Genomic DNA, 23,029 nt, shown 5'->3' with positions numbered 1-23,029 from the left:
AGCCTCTGTGACCAAGTTACCAACAAGCCATGTGGCCACATTTTGAGTGATAGGTTTTTTAAAATCTCGGCTTATTTTTGTTCACATGACTTGTAAAATGGCATTCTTGGTCTTACACAATATGTTGTTGCCCACCTCCGCCCATCTTGTCTTGTTTTGCATTCTCCTCAGAAGCTGCCCCCACATTGATGATTTAATCTGTACACTTTTAAAATGAAGATAGACAGATTTGGACCAGTTTTTAAATAAATATGATCAATTTTCAGCATGAGTTTTAGAACTGGACATTTGTCTCGGATGTTTGTGTCAGAGGAGGGGTCCCATGCAGGTGTCAAAACACAAATCTAGCACTCTTGAGAACTATTTGTAACTGTTTTGATTTTTAAAAAAGTTGTTGCACAGAGTTTTTGCGCGTTTAAAACTCTGAGTGGCAGAACTGCACGCCTCTACATCTCACGTGAAGTTCTTGCAAACCCTGTGAAAGTCACAAGTTAATCTGGACACTACCTCATGAATGCTGTTCACTAACTAGTCACAGCTCAATGAGATACCAGCCTTAAAGATTCAACCCAAAGAAATTTTATTACACCATTTACTATTTCTTCTCAGTTCTTAAACATTTCAGCGCATGATAATATGACAATGAGCCTGAGATAGGCCGCTACATCATTGTTTCTGAAAAGCTCTTCTTCTCTTGTTCACGAGGATATACCAAAATATTTTTGTTGTTGTTTCTGTTCCAACACAACATAGTTTTATATACTGTATATATTGATTTTGCAAGAATCTATAAGTAAAGATGTTAAAACCTTGCACAGACAGCCTAATGAAGCAAGATAATGAAAGATCAGGAGGATTTAACTTCCGAAAGCGTCATGACAAGCTGTCTAATAACTGTTGAGGCCGAAGAGGGGATACTCAACTAACTAAAAAAAGAAAAAAATCAATTCTGGTTGAACTAAAGTAACTAAAATGGAAACGGGTTCTGCAGAGGTGTTACTGTGAAAACAGGAGAGATTTACAAAGCTACAAGACTGACTGGGGTGTCAAGTATCTACAGCAGTGATTTACAGCTATGTCTTTCTATGAGGTGTGTAGGTGAAACATTTACTGGGGTGGAATGAATCAATGATACCAAGCAGATGGTGTGTGACTGAAAGAGCAGCTGTATATTCTGAAATGATCTGAAGGTGAACTCATGGTTTAGACATGGTGAAGCCATCAATCAGACAGTGGCTTTGTGGAGGCTTGCGTTAAGTAGCCTTGCACAATACCGGGTAATTCACTAAGACATCGAAACCGCGCTGTTGTTTTAGAAACACTACGCTCTCTCACCGAGCTAAGGTAATTCTGAGAAACCGTCTTCCCACCTCTCATCAATCCTCCAGCAAAATAACCGTGTTTTTCCAAGAAGCCCAGGTTTATGTTACAACGTCCACAAGCGAGACTGTTTTGAGCGATTTTGCAGAGCTTTATGGTTAGATTCAGTAAGGCGAATGGCATTAAAAAAACATGGCAATGAATAACAGAAAAGCGTCTCTTTCCTGTTATTTTCCACTGAAGGTATGAAAAGCCCTGTTGAAAAATTCATCTCAAACAAAAACATGTTTGCACCAACTTCAGTCTGAATCTCTGAAGGACAAGGACTGAAGCTGCAACAGCAGTTGAATGTGCCTCGCCTCATTAAGAACATATGCTCAAAATAAATTTTAACTTTAGACCAGAAACATTTATTCAAGCCTTCTAAGCTGTGTTAGGTGATTTCAGGAAGACTGAGTGTTTCATCCACCATTACAAACCTATTTGGCTCAGGAGTTTGGAGACTGAATATTGTACAAGATGTGAATATATTTTGTGTCCTCTGGCCTAGGTTCAGTCTTGCACTAATGCAAAAAAAGATTCAGGTTGTTTAACAGTGACATTTCAGGTTTGGAGCGAGATGCTGCAGATTTAATGAAGCCTTCTGACATGCTGACTGGCTGCTGTTACATAACTTCATCAGGTAAGACGACGCGGGGCTCGTAAGACTCTGAATCTTACAGCGTAATGAGCACTTGAGCACTTAGTGCAGGAGCAAGACGTACTAATGGTGACCTCCAGCTGTGGCTGTAAAAGTGTATGGGTTCTTTCTGCAAACAGAAGAGCTCTGATGTACAGTGTTTTTTTGTGAGTTTATCCATCTGGTGAATATGACTATTACTTTAGTTATTAGGTTACTGTATGTCACTTTTCTTTTATCACCCTTGGCCAAAAGGCAAAGGCAGATGATCATGTTATGCCTCAGTCTGTGGGTGTTCCTGTGTCTCTTACCAAAATATCTCATAAACCAACTGACTTGCAGAAAATAATCACTGGATGACCATCTACAACTGATTAACATTTGGAGTCAACCCAATTCAAGATGCTTGCCACAGCTAACTGACTTTAAAAAACACAAAAATGTCTGTAATTCAGGCATTATCAGATTCACAATGTGAAAAATGTCAGTTTTTTTGCTGTGAATGAATCTGTTTTTGTCCAAGAATGGCTCTGGTGAAATCTCACTGAGCAACCGAGACAACTGCTCATCAAAAAAATGTGTGCACAAACTTCAAAAGCAAGTATTTTTCTTAATCCTAATCAGAAAGTCTTGATATCTAAACTATGTTAAAATTTAAAAAAAAGGCAAAACTAAGTTTACAAAGCACACTCTGTCACAGGATTATCAAGTTAATGAACTCCAGTTTTTGTGGCAAAACATCGTGTGAAACAAGGTCCTTACAAAAGACTCAAATCACAAAGGGAAAGTCTTTTGTCATCCTAAAATATGTTCAAGCTGCAGGTAAATAAGTCTCTAGAAACAGACAGCCACATCATTATATGTCAGAATAGATTTCTGTATCCAGACAACACCAAACTGTCTGCTGAGGTAACAGTGTTGACATTGAAAATTGAGTCGCTGGTGTGTATTTCTAACAGCATTCTAGCTTTTTTTTCTCTCTCTCCAAAGAATTTTTCGAAATGACAGCTCAAAGTTTATTTTGTCTACTGATTTTGCTCAGTACCACTGTTGCACTGGAGTTTACTTTCTTTGTGTGTGAGAGTGGGAGAGGGATTCTTGCAATGTGAGCAACACAAAACACAATCTGAAATCTCACCAGACCTTCCACAGCGTCTGAACTGAGATGCAGCTGTCACGGAATCACATTTCAAACCTCTCTCAGGTTTGGCTAAATACATTTATAGGATGTGAGGGCAAAACAGCAGCATACCTGTTTGGGCAGACGGGAAATGTAAATCAATAATATAACAATCGGTTCACAAGTAAGTTCATGTTCACAGATCTTGTGAATTAACCCAGTGAGCTTGAACTTTGATCCTTAAACACCAAACCACCAAAATATCAGAAAGACCCATGAGACTTAAGAAAAATAGAGATACAGTGAGTTTAACAGATTATAGGTGAACCAAGATAAATGTTCAGTATGAATAAAAACATTAAAAAAAAACTTGAAAAGAAAAACAATATCTGATTTGGCTGGATTTGATTAGAAATGACAGTGTATAAAAGAAAAGTATGGATTCTATAATATTCTTTGTCTTTTTTACTTGCCTTCATATTAAATCATCTTCATTTGTTTTGTATTATTGGACCACACTAATAATACAAACAAATTACAGATCTAAAAAGGCACCATCACTGCAGAAAAGTACAAGTTATAGAACAACATATGCTCCCATCCAGATTATCTCTGTTTCAGAGAAGCCCTTGCATATTTTAGCAAGACAATGCAAAACCACAAACTGCATTCATTACAGCAGCATGGCTTCATAGTAGAAGGCTGGGGGGCTGAACTGACCTGTCTGCAGTCCCTGGTCCTCTCACCCAGTGAAAATATTTGATACCTCATGCAACAAAAATATCTAGAAAAGAAGACCCAGGACTGTTGAAAAACTAGAATCCTACATGAGACAATAATGGGACAACATTGCTCTCCAAAAACTACAGAAACTGCTCTCCTCAGTTCCCAGATGTTCACAGACTGTTGATAAATAAGAGCGGATGCTTCATAGTGGCAAACATGCCACTGTCTCAACATTTGAGATGTGTGGCTGTCATCAAATTCAAAATTATCTTACTTTTTCCTATAACTGGGGTAATTGATATGTTTACTATGTTCTATTGTGTCTAAAATATAGATTTATGAGATTTACAAATCATTACATTCTGCTTTTAGTTTGTTTGTTTATTTATTTACATTTTACAATTGTACAAAAATTGCTCTCAGCCCTCTTTGGAGCTCAGATATATTGTTACTGTCTTAAAAAAAAAAATCATCATGTTGGCTATGCTTCACCCATTAGTGACACAGTTCATTTTAGCATCATTGGGTTACAATTGGGCCATAATCGTTTGTAACTTTTACACCTTTTATGAGACGCTGACATCATGTGTTAGAGTCTCAGGATTCGGTCATATCGGTACTGTGAATAAAAATAGTCAGGGGATGGTGTCAGACACATTTGGGGTTTGGGTTTATCTCATAGCCAGATGCTGTGTTCACTGTCTGACCTCATCAACCGCATCGTGATGTGAGCCGAGCAAACTGATGTAGTTTGTTGAGCTCCTGGCTGAGGTCTGGCANGGGGGGTGGGGGTGGGGGGCTGTCTGCGCTCTAGAATCACTCTGCCTGTAAAGGATCATTTTGAAAACCAATAAGAGTGCAGAAAAAACTCCAATCGTCCTGGATAGAATACACATTAGTACACAACAACAAAAGGAAAAGAAACTTATACAAAATAACCACTAGATTTATGGAAACTGAATCACTGCTGTTTGTTGTCATAGAGACGCATCTTTATCCTTATTTGTATAAACATGGTAACTCATGAGACTTTCAAGAAAAACAAAAAAGGAAAAAAAAATTTCAAAACAGACATTTCTTTTGAGCTCAACGGCATTATCCTTCCTATTGGGTTTATAAATGCAACTTTCGTGTAAAATAAAACAAAACAAACATCATTACGACTTGAGTCACCTGGACTCTCCCAAAAAATGTGGTAAAGTGTGTGGATCCAGACTTGCTGACGACCTGGCCGTCGTGCCAGCCAGCCACCTGTCTGGTTAACCTGGCTTGCAAAGGCTTCCGCTCTGGAGCCCTCATTTCCTGCAACTGCCCAGGAATGGAAAGAGGAAAACTGGGGCATGTAAAAGGTGTCACATCTGATCTCTAGACGGAAAGGGAAAGAATGTCCCTGCCTTCAACACAGTCTGTAAGTCAAAAGTGAAAAACATTTTTTTTATAGGTGACCGTCAAGACTAAACATGGGCTCTTTGAGTTTAGAGCTAGTCACGAACAGTGAAAATGAGATCTCCTTTGGGAATTTGAAGTTGCAAGTAGGTAATGCGTAGAGTTTTCTCAGGTCACTCCTTCTCTGCATGGGGCCGTCTGAGTAAGGTTTCAGAAGCAGGTTTTTGCCCTGATGCTCCTCCCTCAGTAACACTCCTACAAATCCCCTTTCCCCCGTGCACAATCCAGAGGCACACACAAAAACAGTCATTAGCTTTTAACAGGCTTGACATGACAGTATCATCTTGCTAATAATTTAAAAAAAACTTGACACTTGCAGGCACCTCTACACAGAAACTCCAGATCTGAGACCAGTTGGAGGGACAGAATGACTGGGTGGACGGCTTTTATTGTGGCCTCACAGCTGCTGTTAAAACTCTGCGTGCACGTGGAGGCCCAGGCTTTGGGTGAGTGCTTTTTAAAGTGTTTTAATTTGCTTTTAACATTTTTATTATGATGTTGCACTATCAACTCTGACAGCTTTGCTAAGTGGTGGCTGTAAAAAAGGTTCTGAGATGAGATGTGACTTTTTCGGTCAAAGTGTTCAAAATTTCAACACAAAAATAAAATCGTTTCTTTATATTGTATTCTTTCTGAAGTCCTAAACGCTGTCTATTTCTCTCGCTCTCTCTATTAAAAAAAAGTCAAAACAGATTTGATGGAACCGCCACTTAGTGTTTGAGCACATGTGGGTTTAGGTTTAGGGCATAATGGTGAAGCAGACACTGTGAAAGCAAATATCGCTTTCAAACCCAAAGAACACAAAGGATTAGACATGGTGAGCGACACTCGCTGAGGTGTGATTAAAGTGCTAAATATTCCTGTCAGTTGTTGAGATGAGTTGAATATTGTGTGTGTGTGTGTGTGGTTCTGCAGAATTTCAGAAACCCTACCAGCCATATCTGCTTGATTAGCTCAGCTTTCAGGAGGTTTAGCTTTCTGGCTCGCATTTGTTAAAACTAATTCCCAGCTTGGTCACACACATGGGAATAATTAGGGATGATAATACGTAACTTCACACTCTGTATTCTTTCTGTCCCAGATACACACTCACAGTCACACACACCAAACACAGAGCTGCTGACAACTTGTATAAATGTTTGTAGTTTACCAGCTTTTTACAAGGAAACCAAGCATTCTTCACTCCTTTCAATCCTTATGGTGGCTAAAAATTCAAATAAAACAAGTCCAGATTACTAAGATTCTTCATTTATGATTACCCTTGAATGGTTGCATAACTGGAATTTATTGCATTTGAAAAGAGTGGAAACAAATTAAAGCATTGCTTTAGTTGGATTTAAGAAGCACAAAGCTGAGACATAATAGCTTGTAACAGATATTGAAAACATCGATCAATAATAACATCCCAAGGATGACTTCGCCCATAGCTGACATCACCAAAAATTGGAACCCACTTTTTATTTTAGATACAGCAGCTCTCTGTTGAGTGCTAAAGTGTCTGCTTAAAGTATTTCTCATCAGTATTATTGCAATAGGGAAAAAAAAGATTTGAAAATAATTTGGTAATAAATGAGAGGGGTCATATTTGGAGAGAATTAATTACCTTCTGTATCTGGAGATTTTCAGGCCATGGTTTAGCCGCCCATCCCCCAACTTTGGCTGTTCTCACTTGCAGCTCATCAAGGGGGTTTAGTCACGACTTCGCATTACTTTTTCATGCGCAGAGCTGTTGGATTTCAGTAGATTTTCTTCAACATTTTTAACAGATGCCACAAGAGAATAGTAGAAACCTCTTTTCTTTTCTTTTTTCTTTTTTTTTTTTTGCTTTGATTTTTCTTGGTAATGTCACTGTTTCAGGATTAGTCACTGGTGGAGAATCCCGTTGCAGAAGGCTAACTTGTTAACGTTTTATAAGGGTGTAACTTGAATCACGTTTTTCCCCAACCTTACTGGGCTTTTGTGATGCCCAAAGAAACGGTGTCTGGCAGCATAAAGTCTAACAATAAGACTCTAAGAGAAGATTCAGTTTGATGCAAGAAACAGGTCATCACCACGCAAACACAGAAATAATAAAGGACATTTATTCTGACAACAAGGTCTTCTGACTAACTTAAAAAGCAGTTCAGAACTCTTTTGAAATGAGTTTCAGTGAAGTGTTTATGTGCAGCTAATAACTTACCTGAAGTAAACATCAGTCTGAATGATCTCAGTCTGAAAAATTACAGACAAATTCTTTTGAATGGCTTAAAGGCTACTGAGGGCAGAGTTAATTAAAGAGTGAATTTCTGCTTCTAAAACCACACATACCTTAAAAAGTTTATAGATGTTTAATCATATGCTGTGTTGTTATTTGTTCATTAGTTACACAAACTGCTTAATGAGTTCCATTTTGTAGATTATGTTTTAATGGAAAGTGTTGTTATGAACATTCTTAAATGTAAAAAAAAAAATTACAGACCAAGGTTGATTTGATCTTTTGAGTGACATTAGCTTATCTCCCCATGCAAATTTCTTCCTGTTGTTCTGAACTAAGATCGTTGTGCCTGCTGTCTACTGCAGTTAAGATACTAGCTACTCATAACTGCTTCACACCAAACCACTCCTGTGAAACAGCAACAAGTTGGAAGAGAGAAACCCTGGATTTGACTGTTATTTACACTGAAAAACCTTTTATACACTAACCTCATACTTGTTTTGTTTGTAAAAAAAAAACAGTACAGTAATTTCTGAAATCAATGCAGAACTTAAACTTTTGATTATTTAGTTATTGCTTTTTCTTTCTTGTTTTTTTGTTTTGTTTTTTGCTTATGGTCTCACTAATATGTACAGACAAAATTATAGGCACTCATAAAGTCCACATTAGGAATTACGAGTGTTTGTTCTGCAACTCAAGACTATACAAGGTTAATTTGTGGGCCAGACTGTCAGATGTTAATTTTCATTCACTGTTTACTTTCATGCTTAATTACTATTTATTTAGGTTTAGCCATTAAAGAAGCACATTGATTCATTTAAGCATCTGAATCACTTTGTGATGGTTAGAAAACCATCATAGCTTGGTGTACAAAAGGCCATTTAACAATGTTGATCCACCGCTTTTTAAGTCCACTCAGGCTTTTAAGCATGACAACTCACTTCACTAAGATGAAATGTAATCCCTCTGATTTGCATACATTACTTGGAGAACAGAGTCCCACAAAAAGGTGCAGTTCTTTTGTATCTGCAAAAATACGAAAATTTTGATTTAAAATATTACCCTGGAAAGCTAAAAGAGAGATAAATTAGAAAAATAACAACTCTGACAGATGAGGTTAAGGGGAAAAAAATTGTCAGTGCTATCACCTGACAAGAAACAGATGTAGACTGTCCTGCATCATAAAATATCTTGGATAAAATATCTTGGATGTCCATTAGGTTTGACATTAATGGCTAAATGAGACTTTCACTCTTTATGCTAATTACATTCTGGTGCCGGTGATATATTTCCCTCATCACTGCGAGAGTTTGACGTGATATTTTTAAAGATTTAATGACAAGCCACAACTTTCTTCACACAAAAGTTCTAGTGTGGAGCATTTGTTAAGCAGAGAAGTGAAAAATGTTCACCATTTGCTTACTTAATAGTAAACTAACCGTGTCAGATTTATGTGCCGGCTTTAAGAGAGGGACAAGACTCTGGATTACTTAATGGCTTTGAGCTGGAGTCGTTTTATGAAGCTTGAAATTTGAGGTTAATCGGGGACGGTGACGTGAGGCACTTTCTCAGGGTGTTTTGTGGAAGACGTCATTGACCCCCTCCGGAGCTCTCTGTCCAGAAGACTTATGAAGAACAGAACTGTTTGCAGTCTGTGTGAGGATGTTTAAAGTGTACAGTAACCCTAAAGGCATGAAATAAATGTTGAGGTTTGTATTCTTGTGTTTGGTTAGCCTAAATTTTCCTTGATTGTATCCTAATTTGTTGCTAATTAATCAATACAAAAGTTCCCAGTTAATCTAAATTTTGGTGAAAGTGTCTGTAGCCTCCAGGGTTTGCTGATTTATCTGACAAAACTTATACTGTAAGACTGTGAGCAGATGAGAAAAACCAAAAAAAAAGAAAGAAAGGCAGGATGGGGGTGGTGTAGTCTTGGCTAACAACGGCCAGTCTCTGTGACCATTTGGGAGCAATTTTGCTTCCTCAGAACAGAGGGCCTTGCTGACTGCTTTATGGTACTTGTATATTTGTGATCTGTGCAGATGGTAGACGAGAGATTCACTGCATATCCTCTTGTGGTCTACCCAGCTCCCAAGTCACTTTATTAAAGAGAAACTCAAACCATAAGTGTTTTCTTTCCTCCTCGGTGTCCAGTCGGCAGATGCTGTGGATCTTGTCGAGCTTCTGCCTGTGAACGAAAGCTCATCGGCCATTTTAAGCAGAGATCTAACAAAAAGGAAAAACAAATTATCGCGGCCATTAGCTTTGATTTGTTTTAAAATCTGCCTTTTTGCTGCTCCTCTGAGCCTGCCAAGTTTGTGCAGTGGCTTGCAAGAGCAACAAACACTTGGACGGCATCATCATTTCCTTGTCGACTCAGAATGTGTTTACCTCGACAACAGCCGAGTGTGGCTTCAGGTCGTAAATATTTATGTCTCATCATCTATTGCTCATGTGATTTACCGCTTCTCTCCTCCGTATCCCTGTCAACAGTTTATGATCTGCTCACATCGCCCGATTGCTTGCCAGACCTGCTGCAGGGGGGTCTGGCTGAACAAGGGGTGACTGAGGCTTTCATCCTAACCTCCTTCAAGCTGCAACCCAAAACCGGAACCACCGTGTTTAGCCTGTACAACCCCAGGGACAACAGCAAGTATTTTGAGTTCACCGTGATGGGGAAGCTCAACCGAGGTACAAAGACATGATGAAAACTTTGTTATTCCAAAGCCAAACTAACCTACATGTTATTATTTTTGTTAAAATAAAATAAAAATTAACAGAATGAATGCAGCCTAACCGCATCCAAACACATAGCTGGCACCTTGCTGTAAAGCATAGCCCTTTGAACCACCTCAGTTAGGGAAAAGTAATTTACTTTTGACTGGATTCATCAACTAACAGCTAGCAAGACCAAAGTAAATTGATGACGTCTAAAACAACTGGAACCTCAAAGATATCAGTGATTCATGCGAAGCAAGTGCCCTGCTCAGACTAGCCATTAGCTTGTTAATCAGATCAGAATTAAACTCTATATTTCCAAAGATCATTCAAAGACAGGTAAGATATTTATTTTATTCTTTCAAATAAATAAAACTCCATTTAAACGGATCACTTTAGGAATCTGAATAATAAAAAGTGTTTATTTGTTGTTATTATTTATTGTTGTAATAAAATCTGTAATGAAGGAGGGGGTAGAAATTTTAGTTTAAGCAATTTTAGAAATATGACTCAATACTGGTGCAGACAACTTCACGTTTTCTTGCCACTATTCTATTACAGACTTAACAACAAAGCTTCTAGAGTAAATGTTCTCTGTAAGTAGTTTGTTTTCTGCTCTGCCTTGTCCTCTCAAAGCTGTGTTGCGTTATCTGCGGAGCGACAAGAGAACGAGCTCCATTACCTTCAACAACCTGGTGCTGGCAGATGGCCAGCAACACCGACTGCTGTTCCACCTGAAGGGGCTGCAGCAGCAGGAGCCAGGCGGGGTGGAGCTGCATCTGGACTGCAGGCTGGTAGAGACAGTCAGGGATCTTCCGGCTGCCTTCCGAGGTTTGCCAGCCGGGTACGGCATGGTGGAGCTGAAGACTATGCAAGCCAGGGAACAGGTGAACTGTCACTTACAATAACTCCACACAATAATGGCTGCGCTTCTGTCTCCGTAATGCCTCTGCAGATTTACAAAAGGGTCCACTTTTGTTTTATTCTAACAGGAGAGTTTAGACGAACTAAAACTGGCGGTCGGGGACTCATTTGAGAATGTTGCATCGCTACAAGACTGTCATTTCCAGCAAAGAGACTCTGTCCAAACTCTGGGTAAGGTTCTTTGAGTGGAAATAAATGTTTGTAGAGATGGCTGAATGTTTCCCTGGGTGACACTTTGAGCCAGAAGATAGTAACATACAGTGCTGAGCTGATGAGACACCTTCTGAGAATCTAGCAGCCTCTGATTTACTTACACAAAATTAACAGTCTCTTTCTCTTAGGGGTCAACACAAAGCAGCTGTCTAATCAAATGCAGGAGTTAACAAAGGTTATAAATGAACTGAAGGAGGTGCTCATTCAGCAGGTAACCACCTCAAACAGTTCCTCTGAGACTACTTAATCCCCACATCCTCGGTGCTGACCTCTCTGCCTGACAACCCAACTGCAAATAAACTTCTTATTGTTTTTTTCCTCATCCAGGTTAAAGAAACCTCCTTCCTAAGAAACACCATCTCTGAGTGTCAGGCCTGTGGTAAGAACATTCCCAGTAATGCTCAATCAGGGTCCCTCAACAGTAAATAATGTATTTTATTGATGCTGACAAAAAATTCTGATTGTCTTCCTGTTGTTTTTTTGTTCTTGTCAAACTACTGCATACTTTGTACTATTTTAAATGTCAAAACGTTCAGCTCGTTCAGGAGAAGGGTGCTAGAACTTTTGGTTTTTCTAACTTATACTGTTTAAAATATGTAACTTTATTTAAAAATATTTTCCAATAGAAATACATTGAGATCTCTTTAATTTCTTAAAAACATTCTTTAAAATCTGCTTCAGCATATTTGCTCTATTTTTGTTTTTTGATGCTACTTTTAGCTTTTAGCTAACATTCTGCTACTATTAGCTACCAGCTAGAATTTTGGTACTTTTACCTCACATTTAGCGATCTTTTGTTTTTAGCTAGTGTTTTACTACTTTTCACTTTTACCTAGCCTTTTCTACATTTTGTTAGAGTTTTGCTACTTTTAGCCTTTATCTATCATTTTGTTTCTTTTAGCTTTTAGCTAGTGTTCCACTTCATTTAGCTTTAACAATTCAGCTTCAGAAAAGTCATTCAGCACTCAGCCTTTACACTGCATTTTCACAGAAAATGCCATTTCTGCAGTTAAATATATGCTTGTTTTCCACAATATTTAAAGGTCTCGGTGGTACTGAGGTGGTGAAACCAAAATGTACCCCGGGTGTCTGTTTCCGTGACGATATGTGTATTGAGACGGCAGCCGGTGTTGAGTGTGCACCCTGTCCAGACGGATACACGGGAGATGGGTTCAACTGTGATGATGTAGATGAGGTAACATTGTACAAATGTGCATTTTCACATGCTTCTTCCCTCATGAGAATGACTTCTAACTTTGACCTGCATAGTTAGGGTTAGGGTTAGGGTTTAATAAAACTGTTGACACCCTGGTTCATCAACAGGTACAGCTAGAGTAAAGTTTAAAAAGCTCAAGCTGGCTCACATTGACTACATGTATTTGAAGCATCCGGTTCATATTCTGTTGTTTTGTTTTGTTTTAGATTAGGATGAAAAATACTGTGAACTAGTAGAGCATCATTAATCCACTTCAAGGGGTGTCCACTCATCAAAGTGTACACTCTAACACTGTAGAATAAATGTAGTGTCAGAATTCTTTCTGCATTTATTTAGTGTAACAAAATATCTATGAGCTACATAGAAGAGGGGTATCCAGATTTTGCTTTTTGTTGTTGGAGAGCATTATTTCAGGCCAAGTGATTTCCTGGGCCTCTTTAATTACGAGAAAATTCACATTTTATCTTATTTTTACATAAGGAATCTTATTAATACTCTTTTTTTCTGACATATAGGTAAAAGTGTTAGCTAAAAGTGGATGTTTTAAAACACAGAAACCATAAAAACTACAAAGCTGCTTTGTGTTTGCTTGTCTGTCTTCTCCTGTTTTTACTCCCCTCTTCCCAGAGGGCTATAGCCCCTTCAGCAACTTCTTTCTTACAGGAGCAAAAATGTCATCAGACCTAAAAGCTTTTGGTGAGAAGCCCTGTGAGAAACACATTCATTTCTGCTGCTTCAGCACAGCTCGTGTCCTCCTTTTCCTGCAGTGCCAGTTTAACCCCTGCTTCCCCGGAGTGAAGTGTGTGAACACCGCGCCAGGCTTCCGCTGCGACGCCTGTCCACTGGGCTACGTTGGCCTGCCAGTCGAGGGCGTGGGCATTGTGTTCGCTCAGACCAACAAACAGGTTAAATGACACAACAAGAACATGAACAAAACTTTCTAATTCAACAATAAAATTAAAGAGAGGGCTACACTCAAAATCAGATTAAACAGACCATTCTATAAAACTTCAATACCAAATAGGTTTATTTTTTTTGTGGGGGTGCAATGTTTAAACTCATGTAGCATCAGTTTACAGACACTGTGAAGAGACAGAAAACAATAAAGCTTTACTTAAGAGCAGGTTGTCAAATATCCAAATGTTTTGTCTACATTCTTACATTTTCACTGGACATCTAATGAAGAAAAATTAAAAATATGGGATAAGGTTATGTCTTTTTTTTCTTAAAATCTGACTGTCAGGTAAAAAAAACAATAAATGAATAACAAAGCTCAAAGTAAGATATGAATAGACATGCCACCTCCTGCTGGTCATCAAGAAAAATCCAGATTTGGTGAGCTTATATTGGCTCTTCTTTTCAGACCTAGAGGCCACATCCATCCTTTTCATCCATTTTTGCCTTTTAGTATTGTAATCTTGCATATTTTTTATTATTCTTTGTGTCGGTGATCCATAAAGCCTGAATTGTAGACATAATTTAAGTTTTTGTGTATTTTCATGACTGGCACCTGTAGCAATAAAACCGTACAGTTTGAAGAATTTTGTTCCAAGGTTGGATTGATGATTAAAAACAGATGAATCCTAACAATTACATTTTGTTCCAAGGCTAAACTGATAAGAGTTTGGTGTTCAAAGCCTTAGAGTTTTTAATAACACTGTGGCCTTACAAAGTACATTTTGGGGATAAGAGCCAAAAGATAAATTGAATGTGTTGTGACATTTAATATTAAATTTAAAGGTTCGTCCTCTGTGTAGGTTTAACACATTTTATAAAAAAAATAAAAAACCTTTTCTAACCATTATATTATAAAAATAGTTTTTTCCTCCACTGCAGTCTCCCTGTCTAATAGTGTTTCCTTCTCCTGCACTGTAACCAGGAAAAATCCTTGTGTACAGATCTTTGTACATCTGGCAAAATAAATGTGATTGTGAATAAGTAGTCTAATTACTTATTAACCATTTTAACAATGGACATGTCATTATACTATGCTTTAATTTGGAAAATAAAATTGCCAGAATAAATCTAGAAAGCTCAGTTCAGCAAAAGTTCAAAGATTAAAACTGTCACAACTCACCATGTTTATAATTGTGCAGTAGGTGGTATGTAATAATATAATACATAACAGGTAGTTAAATATTTATAATACTCACTATAGTTACTGTATAAATGCTATAAATGCCACTAAATCTGAATGTGTGAATGCTATTTGCTGTGAGGGCTTTTTTTAAAATTAAGGACACATTTTGGTGAAACTGTCACAAAACATTTGGGTGCATTCATTTCAGGTGTGTGATGACATTGATGAATGCAAAGGACCCGACAACGGAGGCTGTACTCCGAACTCAGTCTGTCACAACTCTATGGTAACCGGCACGCATGCCTCAACCTGGACATTTTACTTCAGTCGCGTTGCTTTTAAATAACTCTTCGAAGGCTTTCAAATGCAGCTGTCCTAATTCCCCCTCAGGGCTCCTTTTACTGCGGCAGCTGTAAGACAGGTTTCACAGGGGACCAGGTGAAGGGCTGCGAGCCGGAGCTCAGCTGTGGAAACAGCTTGAACAACCCCTGTGACATCAACGCCCAGTGTGTTCGAGAAAGAGATGGCTCCATCTCTTGTCAGGTGGGATTTTAGCTCAATCGCACGCTCTTTTAGTCTGTACAGTCAATTCACACATGTGGGGGAGGGGCTCTGTGTACACTTTCTGTGAGGTGTTTCATTTGTTTCCAAAGTGTGGAATTGGCTGGGCCGGCAACGGATACCTGTGCGGGAAGGACACTGACATCGATGGGTATCCTGACGAGAAACTCAAATGCAAGGACCCAAGTTGTAGAAAGGTCAGAAAGGGCATGATCAGAAAAGGCTGTTTTGCTGAAACAGGAAGGACCTTCATTAAGCTGGTGTGTCTCTGCAGGATAACTGCATCTTTGTTCCAAACTCTGGCCAAGAGGATGCTGATAGAGATGGTCTGGGAGACGCCTGTGATGACGACGCAGATGGCGACGGTATTCCAAATGAGCAGGTTGGTTGTTCACTAATAGTTTATTTGAATTTGACAACTTCTACTGGCACGAGCTGACTACGAGCCGTGTCTGTCTCAGGACAACTGCCGCTATAAGTCCAACGTGGACCAGAGGAACAGCGATAGAGACAGCCACGGCGATGCTTGTGACAACTGCCGCATGGTAGAGAACGCTGACCAGAAGGACACTGATGGCGACGGCAAAGGTGACGCCTGCGATGACGACATGGATGGAGATGGTACGAAAGAAATTACATCACCAACACTGACACTCTTGTTATATAACCATCATCACTTAGGGCTCTCAAAGTTATCCTCCTTTCATGTTCTCATCATAAATTATGGAAAAAGATCATGCGGGGAGGGTTTATAGTTTGTTCCACATCTGTCTAAATCATGCTGTTAAATATATTACTGTGTAGAAGTGTAAATGTTTGTTATATGTAAGATGAAGCAGACGAGCACTGCAAAAAAAAAAAAATCCAATATCAGGCTGACCCCAGAGCAAACACACTTTGATCATATACCTGTATGATTACACCTCAAAATTCCCCACAGGACAGGAGAGAGCTTCTTTTCTACCGCTGCTGTTCGTGCTGCTTGACCTTTGTGCATTTGTGGTGCAGCTACTGCCTCCCTGCGATGAATAAAAACACCATTAGAACGCAAACTGCTCTCAGCTTCACAGAAAATGCAACAGTGCACCCTAATGGCAAAAATGCAAAGAACAGGCTGTGAGCACTTGTATATAATATTAGACGTTTTTACTCAAATCTGTTTAAACAACTTCACCTGCTCCTGTATTTGTGATAGTATTTTTTCCAATAAATAAACCTTTGCTTACAGAATGTTCTCCTCAACCCTTCAGAGGGGAAAGTAAACAGTTTAATGTTCTACAGAAGTTGGAAACACATGATATTAGAGCTTTTAAGTGGTAAAACTATACTAATTTTCCACTCTGGGTGATTGGTGGGCAGGTATAAAGAATTTCCTGGACAACTGCCAACGGGTCCAGAACAGAGACCAGCGGGACCGAGATGGAGACGGAGTGGGAGACGCCTGCGACAGTTGTCCTGACATCCCCAACCCAAACCAGGTCACTCAGAGTCCCATGGATAACTAACAGTGTTGTGAACTAACTCATTATTTATACAAAAAAAAGCTCTGTTTCTGAATCTGGATCTAATTGGTCATAACCTTTTGACAGAACCCCACATCAAACAATCAGAACTATTCCCTTAAGCATTTGCTCGTGTACATTTATCTGACAGCTTGTTAGATTTTTAGTTAACACTACTTTAAATACTACAATAAAAAAAAGAAAAAAAGAGTGATTGCATGTTTTTTTTCATCCAATAATTCCTTTAAAATGGGAGATTTTAGAGCCCAAAGAGAAGCCTGAATAATATTTTGTGCCCCAAAGACTTAAAATCAACAAATGTTTCCCAACAAACTGTTAGACTGATACAGTCTGCACAGCATCCCATCACTGTGCCTCTTATTGCATCATTTATAACAATCAAATGTTTTTAAGAGACGAAGTCTGTCAAAAGTGCCTATTTTCTGTAGAACAAATACAAACATTTTCAGAATGATGTCTGCTGATTTAAAGATTTAAAACCCTTTAACCTTTACTGAAGTATTTTCCTTCTGCTCTCTTTTAGTCTGATGTAGATAATGACCTGGTTGGAGACTCTTGTGACACAAATCAGGACAGGTAAATAACACTGTCACACCTGCACTGCTGGTATTTTAATTTTTTTTACTGATGTTTTAATCATATGTCATTGGGTATTTTTCCTGTGCAGTGATGGCGATGGTCACCAGGATACCAAGGACAACTGTCCTTTCGTGATCAACAGCTCCCAGTTGGACAGTGACAAAGACGGGCTGGGAGATGAATGCGACGATGACGATGACAACGATGGGATCCCAGATCTTTTACCTCCAGGACCAGACAACTGCAGGCTGGTGCCAAACCCTGAACAGATTGATGACAACAGTGAGTTTCTGGCTACACAATACACAGCACAGTGAAAGCAGCTTATTGTTTTTACTGATTAAATGTTTGACTGCTAAGAAAACTCAATTTTTTTTTTACTCCCGCAAGTAAAATTCACCTGAATGTCCACATTCAATCCATGAACTTTAGCCGACTGCCATTTATGTTGCCTTTTTTATTTATTTTTTTTTTTTTGCACTGTATCTTTCTACCCACGCAGATCAAGCACTTTAAGTAAAAGCACATTTTTTGTGCTTGAGTTCTCTGGCACTTTTGAAAGTCACTGTGACATTACTCCTGTTAAATGGTCTTCAAGGAGAGCTGGCTCTCAGTTAAAATTAAGTGGGTCAACAGTGTTTTTGTTGGTGACTTTCTGTACAGCAGACTGAAAGTCTGATGGTGTCTTTTGAAAGTTCTGATGATGTTTCCTCAGTTTCTACTGAATAATAATTTTAAAAAAGTGCCGTTGCACAAAGCAAACAACTCCACATCAGCGCATTCACACATTTGTCAACTTTATTTTATAAGATAAATTCATCAGGAAACACTTCAGTTGTGATATTTGAAGAATCAATCTGTGATTAGAGCACATAACAAAGCACAAAACAGAACATCTCACAAATTATGCCATTATGTTATCTATTTAATTGTCTTGTAAAACTTTTCTTTTTAATTTTGTGTTCTGTACCTTTGGGTCACCTTAGTTGCCAATCATTTCATCCCTCCCCCACCATTAAAATAGTTGTGTGGAAACTGGCTAATTCTAGACTTCAGTGTGTTTGGATTGGCCTTTAAGGCTGATTAACGTATTAAAGGTCAAACAGAAAATTAAAAAAAGATGTTTTTGAAATTAGTTTATTATTCTATTACTTTTGAACTAATGATTAACATGGACAGATTTGGAACTGCAACTTGCAAATTCACGTTTAATTATAAAAGCACATAATTACACAAATCTGGGCGCTGACAGCAAGAACTTCAATAGATTAAATTCACCTCTGTCTGATGTTCATCAGATGATGGTGTTGGAGATATATGCGAGTCGGACTTCGACCAAGACAAAGTGATTGACAGGATCGACAACTGCCCTGAGAATGCAGAAGTTACCCTGACCGACTTCAGGGCCTACCAAACCGTGGTCCTGGACCCTGAGGGTGATGCTCAGATTGACCCCAACTGGGTTGTCCTGAACCAGGTGAGGTTCAGACTCTTCATGTATCCTACAGAGCGTATACATTTACATGTTTATGTGCATTAAATGATGCTGCATTCTGTGGCAGAACGTCCTTTGTGGTGATAAAATTGCAAAGCAAACGCTACCATCCTAATTAATGACTCATTTCTTTGTCTTTACTCCTTCACTGTTTTTACAGCTTTTCTTTCTGCTCACTTTGTGTAGTTTTGAATCCAACACATGTCTGCTTTGTATCAAGTAAACCCTTTATCTGTCTAGCTGCTCAGTTTCTAGCCTCTGAACAAACTGGAGTGTTCAGTATCTGAGAGATAAAAGTTGTATAAGAGCTGAGCTCCATTAACACTGGAGGCTGAGACATAACTCCATTTAAACTGGAGTTGCAAATAGCAGCAAATTTTACCACACGCCACTTTTTACTAATGGGGTTATGCAGGTAGTTATATATCTAAAACTAAATTTCAGAACGTGAAACATGCTAAGATTAATTATTGTCTCTCTCTTGTTTTTGAACAGGGAATGGAAATTGTTCAGACCATGAACAGTGACCCAGGACTTGCTGTTGGTAGGAAAAACACACCGTCTGAGTTAATAAAATGTCAATGTTCTCCACAAAACCCAACCCAACCATAAGTGTGATTTTACCTCCCGGTGTCAGGTTACACTGCTTTCAGTGGAGTTGACTTTGAGGGGACGTTCCACGTGAACACGGTCACCGATGACGACTACGCCGGCTTCATCTTTGGCTACCAGGACTCGTCCTCCTTCTATGTGGTGATGTGGAAACAGACTGAACAAACTTACTGGCAGGCAACACCTTTCAGAGCTGTGGCCGAGCCGGGCATTCAGCTGAAGGTGAAACTTAAACACGAGTCCTGTTGCAAAATTAACACAAATCCTACTGTTATTACTTGCATGTTTCTGCTTCTGCTTTTACTTTGCAGGCTGTGAAATCTAAATCAGGTCCAGGAGAACACTTACGAAACTCCCTGTGGCACACGGGAGACACCAACGACCAGGTGCGTCTGCTGTGGAAGGACCCACGAAACGTCGGCTGGAAGGATAAAGTGTCCTACCGCTGGTACCTGCAGCACCGTCCGCAGGTGGGATACATCAGGTACGAGAAATATTTCATGTTTTTTTACCATTGCTTTCAATCTTGACGGTTTTTGGCATGAGAGCGAAAGAAAAACACTCTCTCATCCTGCCAACCAGAAATCCAAAACATAAGTTGAAACTTGATCAGAATCTCTTTCGTGTGTCCTGTTCAGAGTGCGGTTCTATGAGGGAACCGAACTGGTCGCAGACTCAGGTGTGACCATTGACACGACCATGAGAGGAGGACGGCTTGGCGTGTTTTGTTTCTCACAAGAAAACATCATCTGGTCTAATCTGAAGTACCGCTGCAACGGTACAGAAACACCATTTTACATTGTTCCTATCACCTGCCTTTATGAAAGACGAGTGATGATGTAATTACCTGTGTGTGTGTTCATTTGTACTGCTACTTTTATAATTTTTCAGTGTGATAAAACACTATAATCTAAGAAGCCAAACTAGTTAGCTGTTTCATTAACAAACAACTACTGAACTTAAAGGACAGCACTCTAGTCAATCATTTCAGCGACTCTTCATGACCTGTGCTGTTTTTTGTTGTTGTCTTTTTTTACCTGAGAAAGAAATGTGTTTCATTTTGTTCCATAAAGACTGCATCAGTGAGGTGATTAGGTTTGACATCGCTGAGTTTCAGTTTTCCTTATAATACCTGCTTTGGTTTTATTTATTTTTTATCTTTTTGTTCTTTTTAGACACCATCCCATATGATTTCCAGGAGTTCAGCGCCCAGCACGCCATTGACTCCATCTGAAGTCAAACCTGATGCGTGATATCGCATCTACAAATGATGCATCTCTGTGTGGGTGTATGTGCGTGTGAGAGTATTGTGTGTGTGTATGTGTGTGGGTGTGGGGTGTTGGGGTGTTTGTGTGTGTGTGTTTTGTCTGTGCAGTTACAGTAACATATATGACCACAGTCCTGTACTGTATGTGCATCAGTGTTATTTTTTTTAACCAAAATGTGTTTTTTTCCTATAATCATCTCTGAAAACACCCAGCTGAGATGAGTTTTTTTAAGTTATATGAATTTACGCCAAGCACAATGTAAGATAAAAGACAGCACGGTCACTAAATAAATACAAGGAAATTTAAAATACAAATAACGCTATATCCATTAAGTACCAAAAGACAGTATCTGTATTTCATCAGGAACATCAAAAAATACTTGTGTGAGAATTCTAAAAAACACAATGAATTCAAACAAAAAAAATTTACGTTTTTATTGGACCAGCGACACCCACATCCAAATGAGTTTATCTTAGTCTCCCACAGATATCAAAAGAAGTCATTTGTTGCCTCGAAGAGAACAAAAGCACGTTTGTTTGCTTCTCCAATGTACCTGCAATAATTTGCAACATCATAAACTTGTTTTTCCCCAGTCTTTTCATTCAAAATCTGACAAAACAAGTTGAAAATATAATAAATTCCTGCTGGTGCACTCCCCTCTGTTTTATTGTGCTGCCTACACACTGCAAAAGCATTTATTTTAATGGACAATAAACAGTTTGTGGTCTGCTTCTTATGAAGAAAAACGTTGTTTTTCCTTGAAAGTTGATTTCCTAATAAAATATCTTGTGTTAAGGAAGTTCAAGTTTACTTTTTTTTCCTGTTTTTGCCAAAAATGCTCAGTTGCTGCTGCTTGGTTTCCTTGGCTCTTGTTTTGTAACAGCTCAGAGGTTGTTATTTCCTTTGTCTCGTAGTTCTACAAAAACTCTCTGAATACAGATGTGTACTACAAAATGTTCCCTGAAAAATCTTTTTTAAAATTCAGCACAATCACTACATGTGGTTTTAGTCATGGTTTTCATTTTGTTCAGTGAGTTTTAGGGAAGAATGACGGAGGATTGAAAATGTCTGAATGTGTTCAAGTGAAGGAAACATTAAACAGAGTACTGCAGTTTTAGGCAGTATTTATATTTTCCCATTGTTCATAATACGTTTCACTTCAAGAAAAACACTTTTAATTTGCATAAAGAGACTCTGTAGTCCTCAGAATTTAAACAAAAAAAGTTTCCTTATTTTTCCTCCGGATAGAATTGTGTAAATTTTCAAACTATAGATGCAAGGGGCAGAAAAGTCTTATTTTGTCTGTGTTGACAACAATTAAGCACATGCATAAAACTTTATTTTTTAACCAGTGTCTATGGTTTCCATAAAAAATCAAATGTAACATAAACCAAATATTCTGACCACAGAACTGTTTCTCTTTTTGTCTCAGTCCACTTCAAAGGAGCTTTGGCTCAGAGAAGATGGTGGCATTTCTGCATGGTGTTCACATATAGCTTCTTCTTTGCATGATCCTCTTTTTGTACCGTCCTCTCCCTGACCTTTTGCAAATTAACTTAATTAGTTGCTAAATGCTCCCACAGCTGTTTCCTATTCACACCACTTTTACAGCCTTTTTGTTGCCCCTGTCCCAACATTTTTGCGATGTGTTGCTGCTATCAAATTCTGCATGCTATCAAACCCTTACCTTTTTTAAAAACATTATAAAATGTCCAAGTTTAGACACCAATATGTTTTCCTCCTTTAGATGTGAATAAAATATGAGTTCATGAGATTTGCAAGTCATTGCATTCGGTCTTTTTTTTTTTTTTTTACATTTAACACAGCATCTCAACTGTTTCAGATTTGGGGTAGTTCAATGGAGCTGGCTAACTAAAACATCATTGTCCCTTTTCTGTAACCTTTGTATGTTTATATATAGACTAGCTTTATATATAAATCTTAAATTTATCCTCATAGAACAGATCTTTGCAGCTTTGAAATGTCAGCTTGAATAAATGAGGGTTTTGTGATTCTCAGCTTTGAACAAAATGCATAATGTAACCCGTTGTCTTTTTAATTGTTGCTCGAATGAATTTGAAGATTTTTTTTAAAAACTTGTTATGGTAGAAATCAAAATCTGACAACATGCTGCATCAATGTATTGTTTTTATTTTAATATCAGTGGATAAATGTCTGTTTTCCTGTTCTAGTATGCAATTTCCTTTAAAATCTCAATGAGCTAATAACTGTCAGGATTTGGGTTTTCTTTGTGTTTTTGTATTCGGTTTATTGTTTCTTTTGTTGTCTTCGTGTTTTGTCTTGTCTCTGTGCTTCTGTCATCATTCACTTCTCCTCAGTCTATCTCTCGTTTGC

General features: G+C 38.5%; 1 protein-coding gene across 1 annotated transcript; it reads left to right on the top strand.

Moving 5' to 3' along the window:
• The first annotated feature begins 5,487 nt into the window (after positions 1-5,487).
• thbs4b (thrombospondin 4b) lies at positions 5,488-21,983 on the top strand. The gene is made up of 22 exons (XM_017407930.2): positions 5,488-5,737; positions 9,979-10,176; positions 10,840-11,090; positions 11,196-11,298; positions 11,469-11,551; positions 11,668-11,719; positions 12,384-12,535; positions 13,324-13,461; positions 14,845-14,922; positions 15,027-15,179; positions 15,290-15,394; positions 15,472-15,579; positions 15,659-15,818; positions 16,557-16,675; positions 17,244-17,296; positions 17,388-17,581; positions 18,598-18,776; positions 19,290-19,338; positions 19,432-19,628; positions 19,718-19,890; positions 20,045-20,184; positions 20,582-21,983. Exons 1-22 carry the CDS (start codon positions 5,659-5,661, stop codon positions 20,638-20,640), a joined length of 2,823 nt encoding a protein of 940 aa, XP_017263419.1. The 5' UTR covers positions 5,488-5,658; the 3' UTR covers positions 20,641-21,983.
• Positions 21,984-23,029: the final 1,046 nt, after the last annotated feature.

Source organism: Kryptolebias marmoratus, linkage group LG14 (assembly GCF_001649575.2).
Source record: "Kryptolebias marmoratus isolate JLee-2015 linkage group LG14, ASM164957v2, whole genome shotgun sequence".
In the NCBI taxonomy this organism is placed as follows: Eukaryota; Metazoa; Chordata; class Actinopteri; order Cyprinodontiformes; family Rivulidae; genus Kryptolebias; species Kryptolebias marmoratus.
The sequence above is the reverse complement of the archived record's forward strand: the minus strand, read 5'-3'. Positions and strand labels throughout refer to the sequence as shown.

Coding starts and splice junctions, on each gene's coding strand:
- thbs4b (XM_017407930.2), top strand. CDS start 5,659: ATGACTGGGTGGACGGCTTTTATTGTGGCCTCACAGCTGCTGTTAAAA. Junction 11,299..11,468: donor AGACTCTGTCCAAACTCTGG/GTAAGGTTCTTT, acceptor TCTTTCTCTTAG/GGGTCAACACAAAGCAGCTG. Junction 11,552..11,667: donor AGGAGGTGCTCATTCAGCAG/GTAACCACCTCA, acceptor TTCCTCATCCAG/GTTAAAGAAACCTCCTTCCT.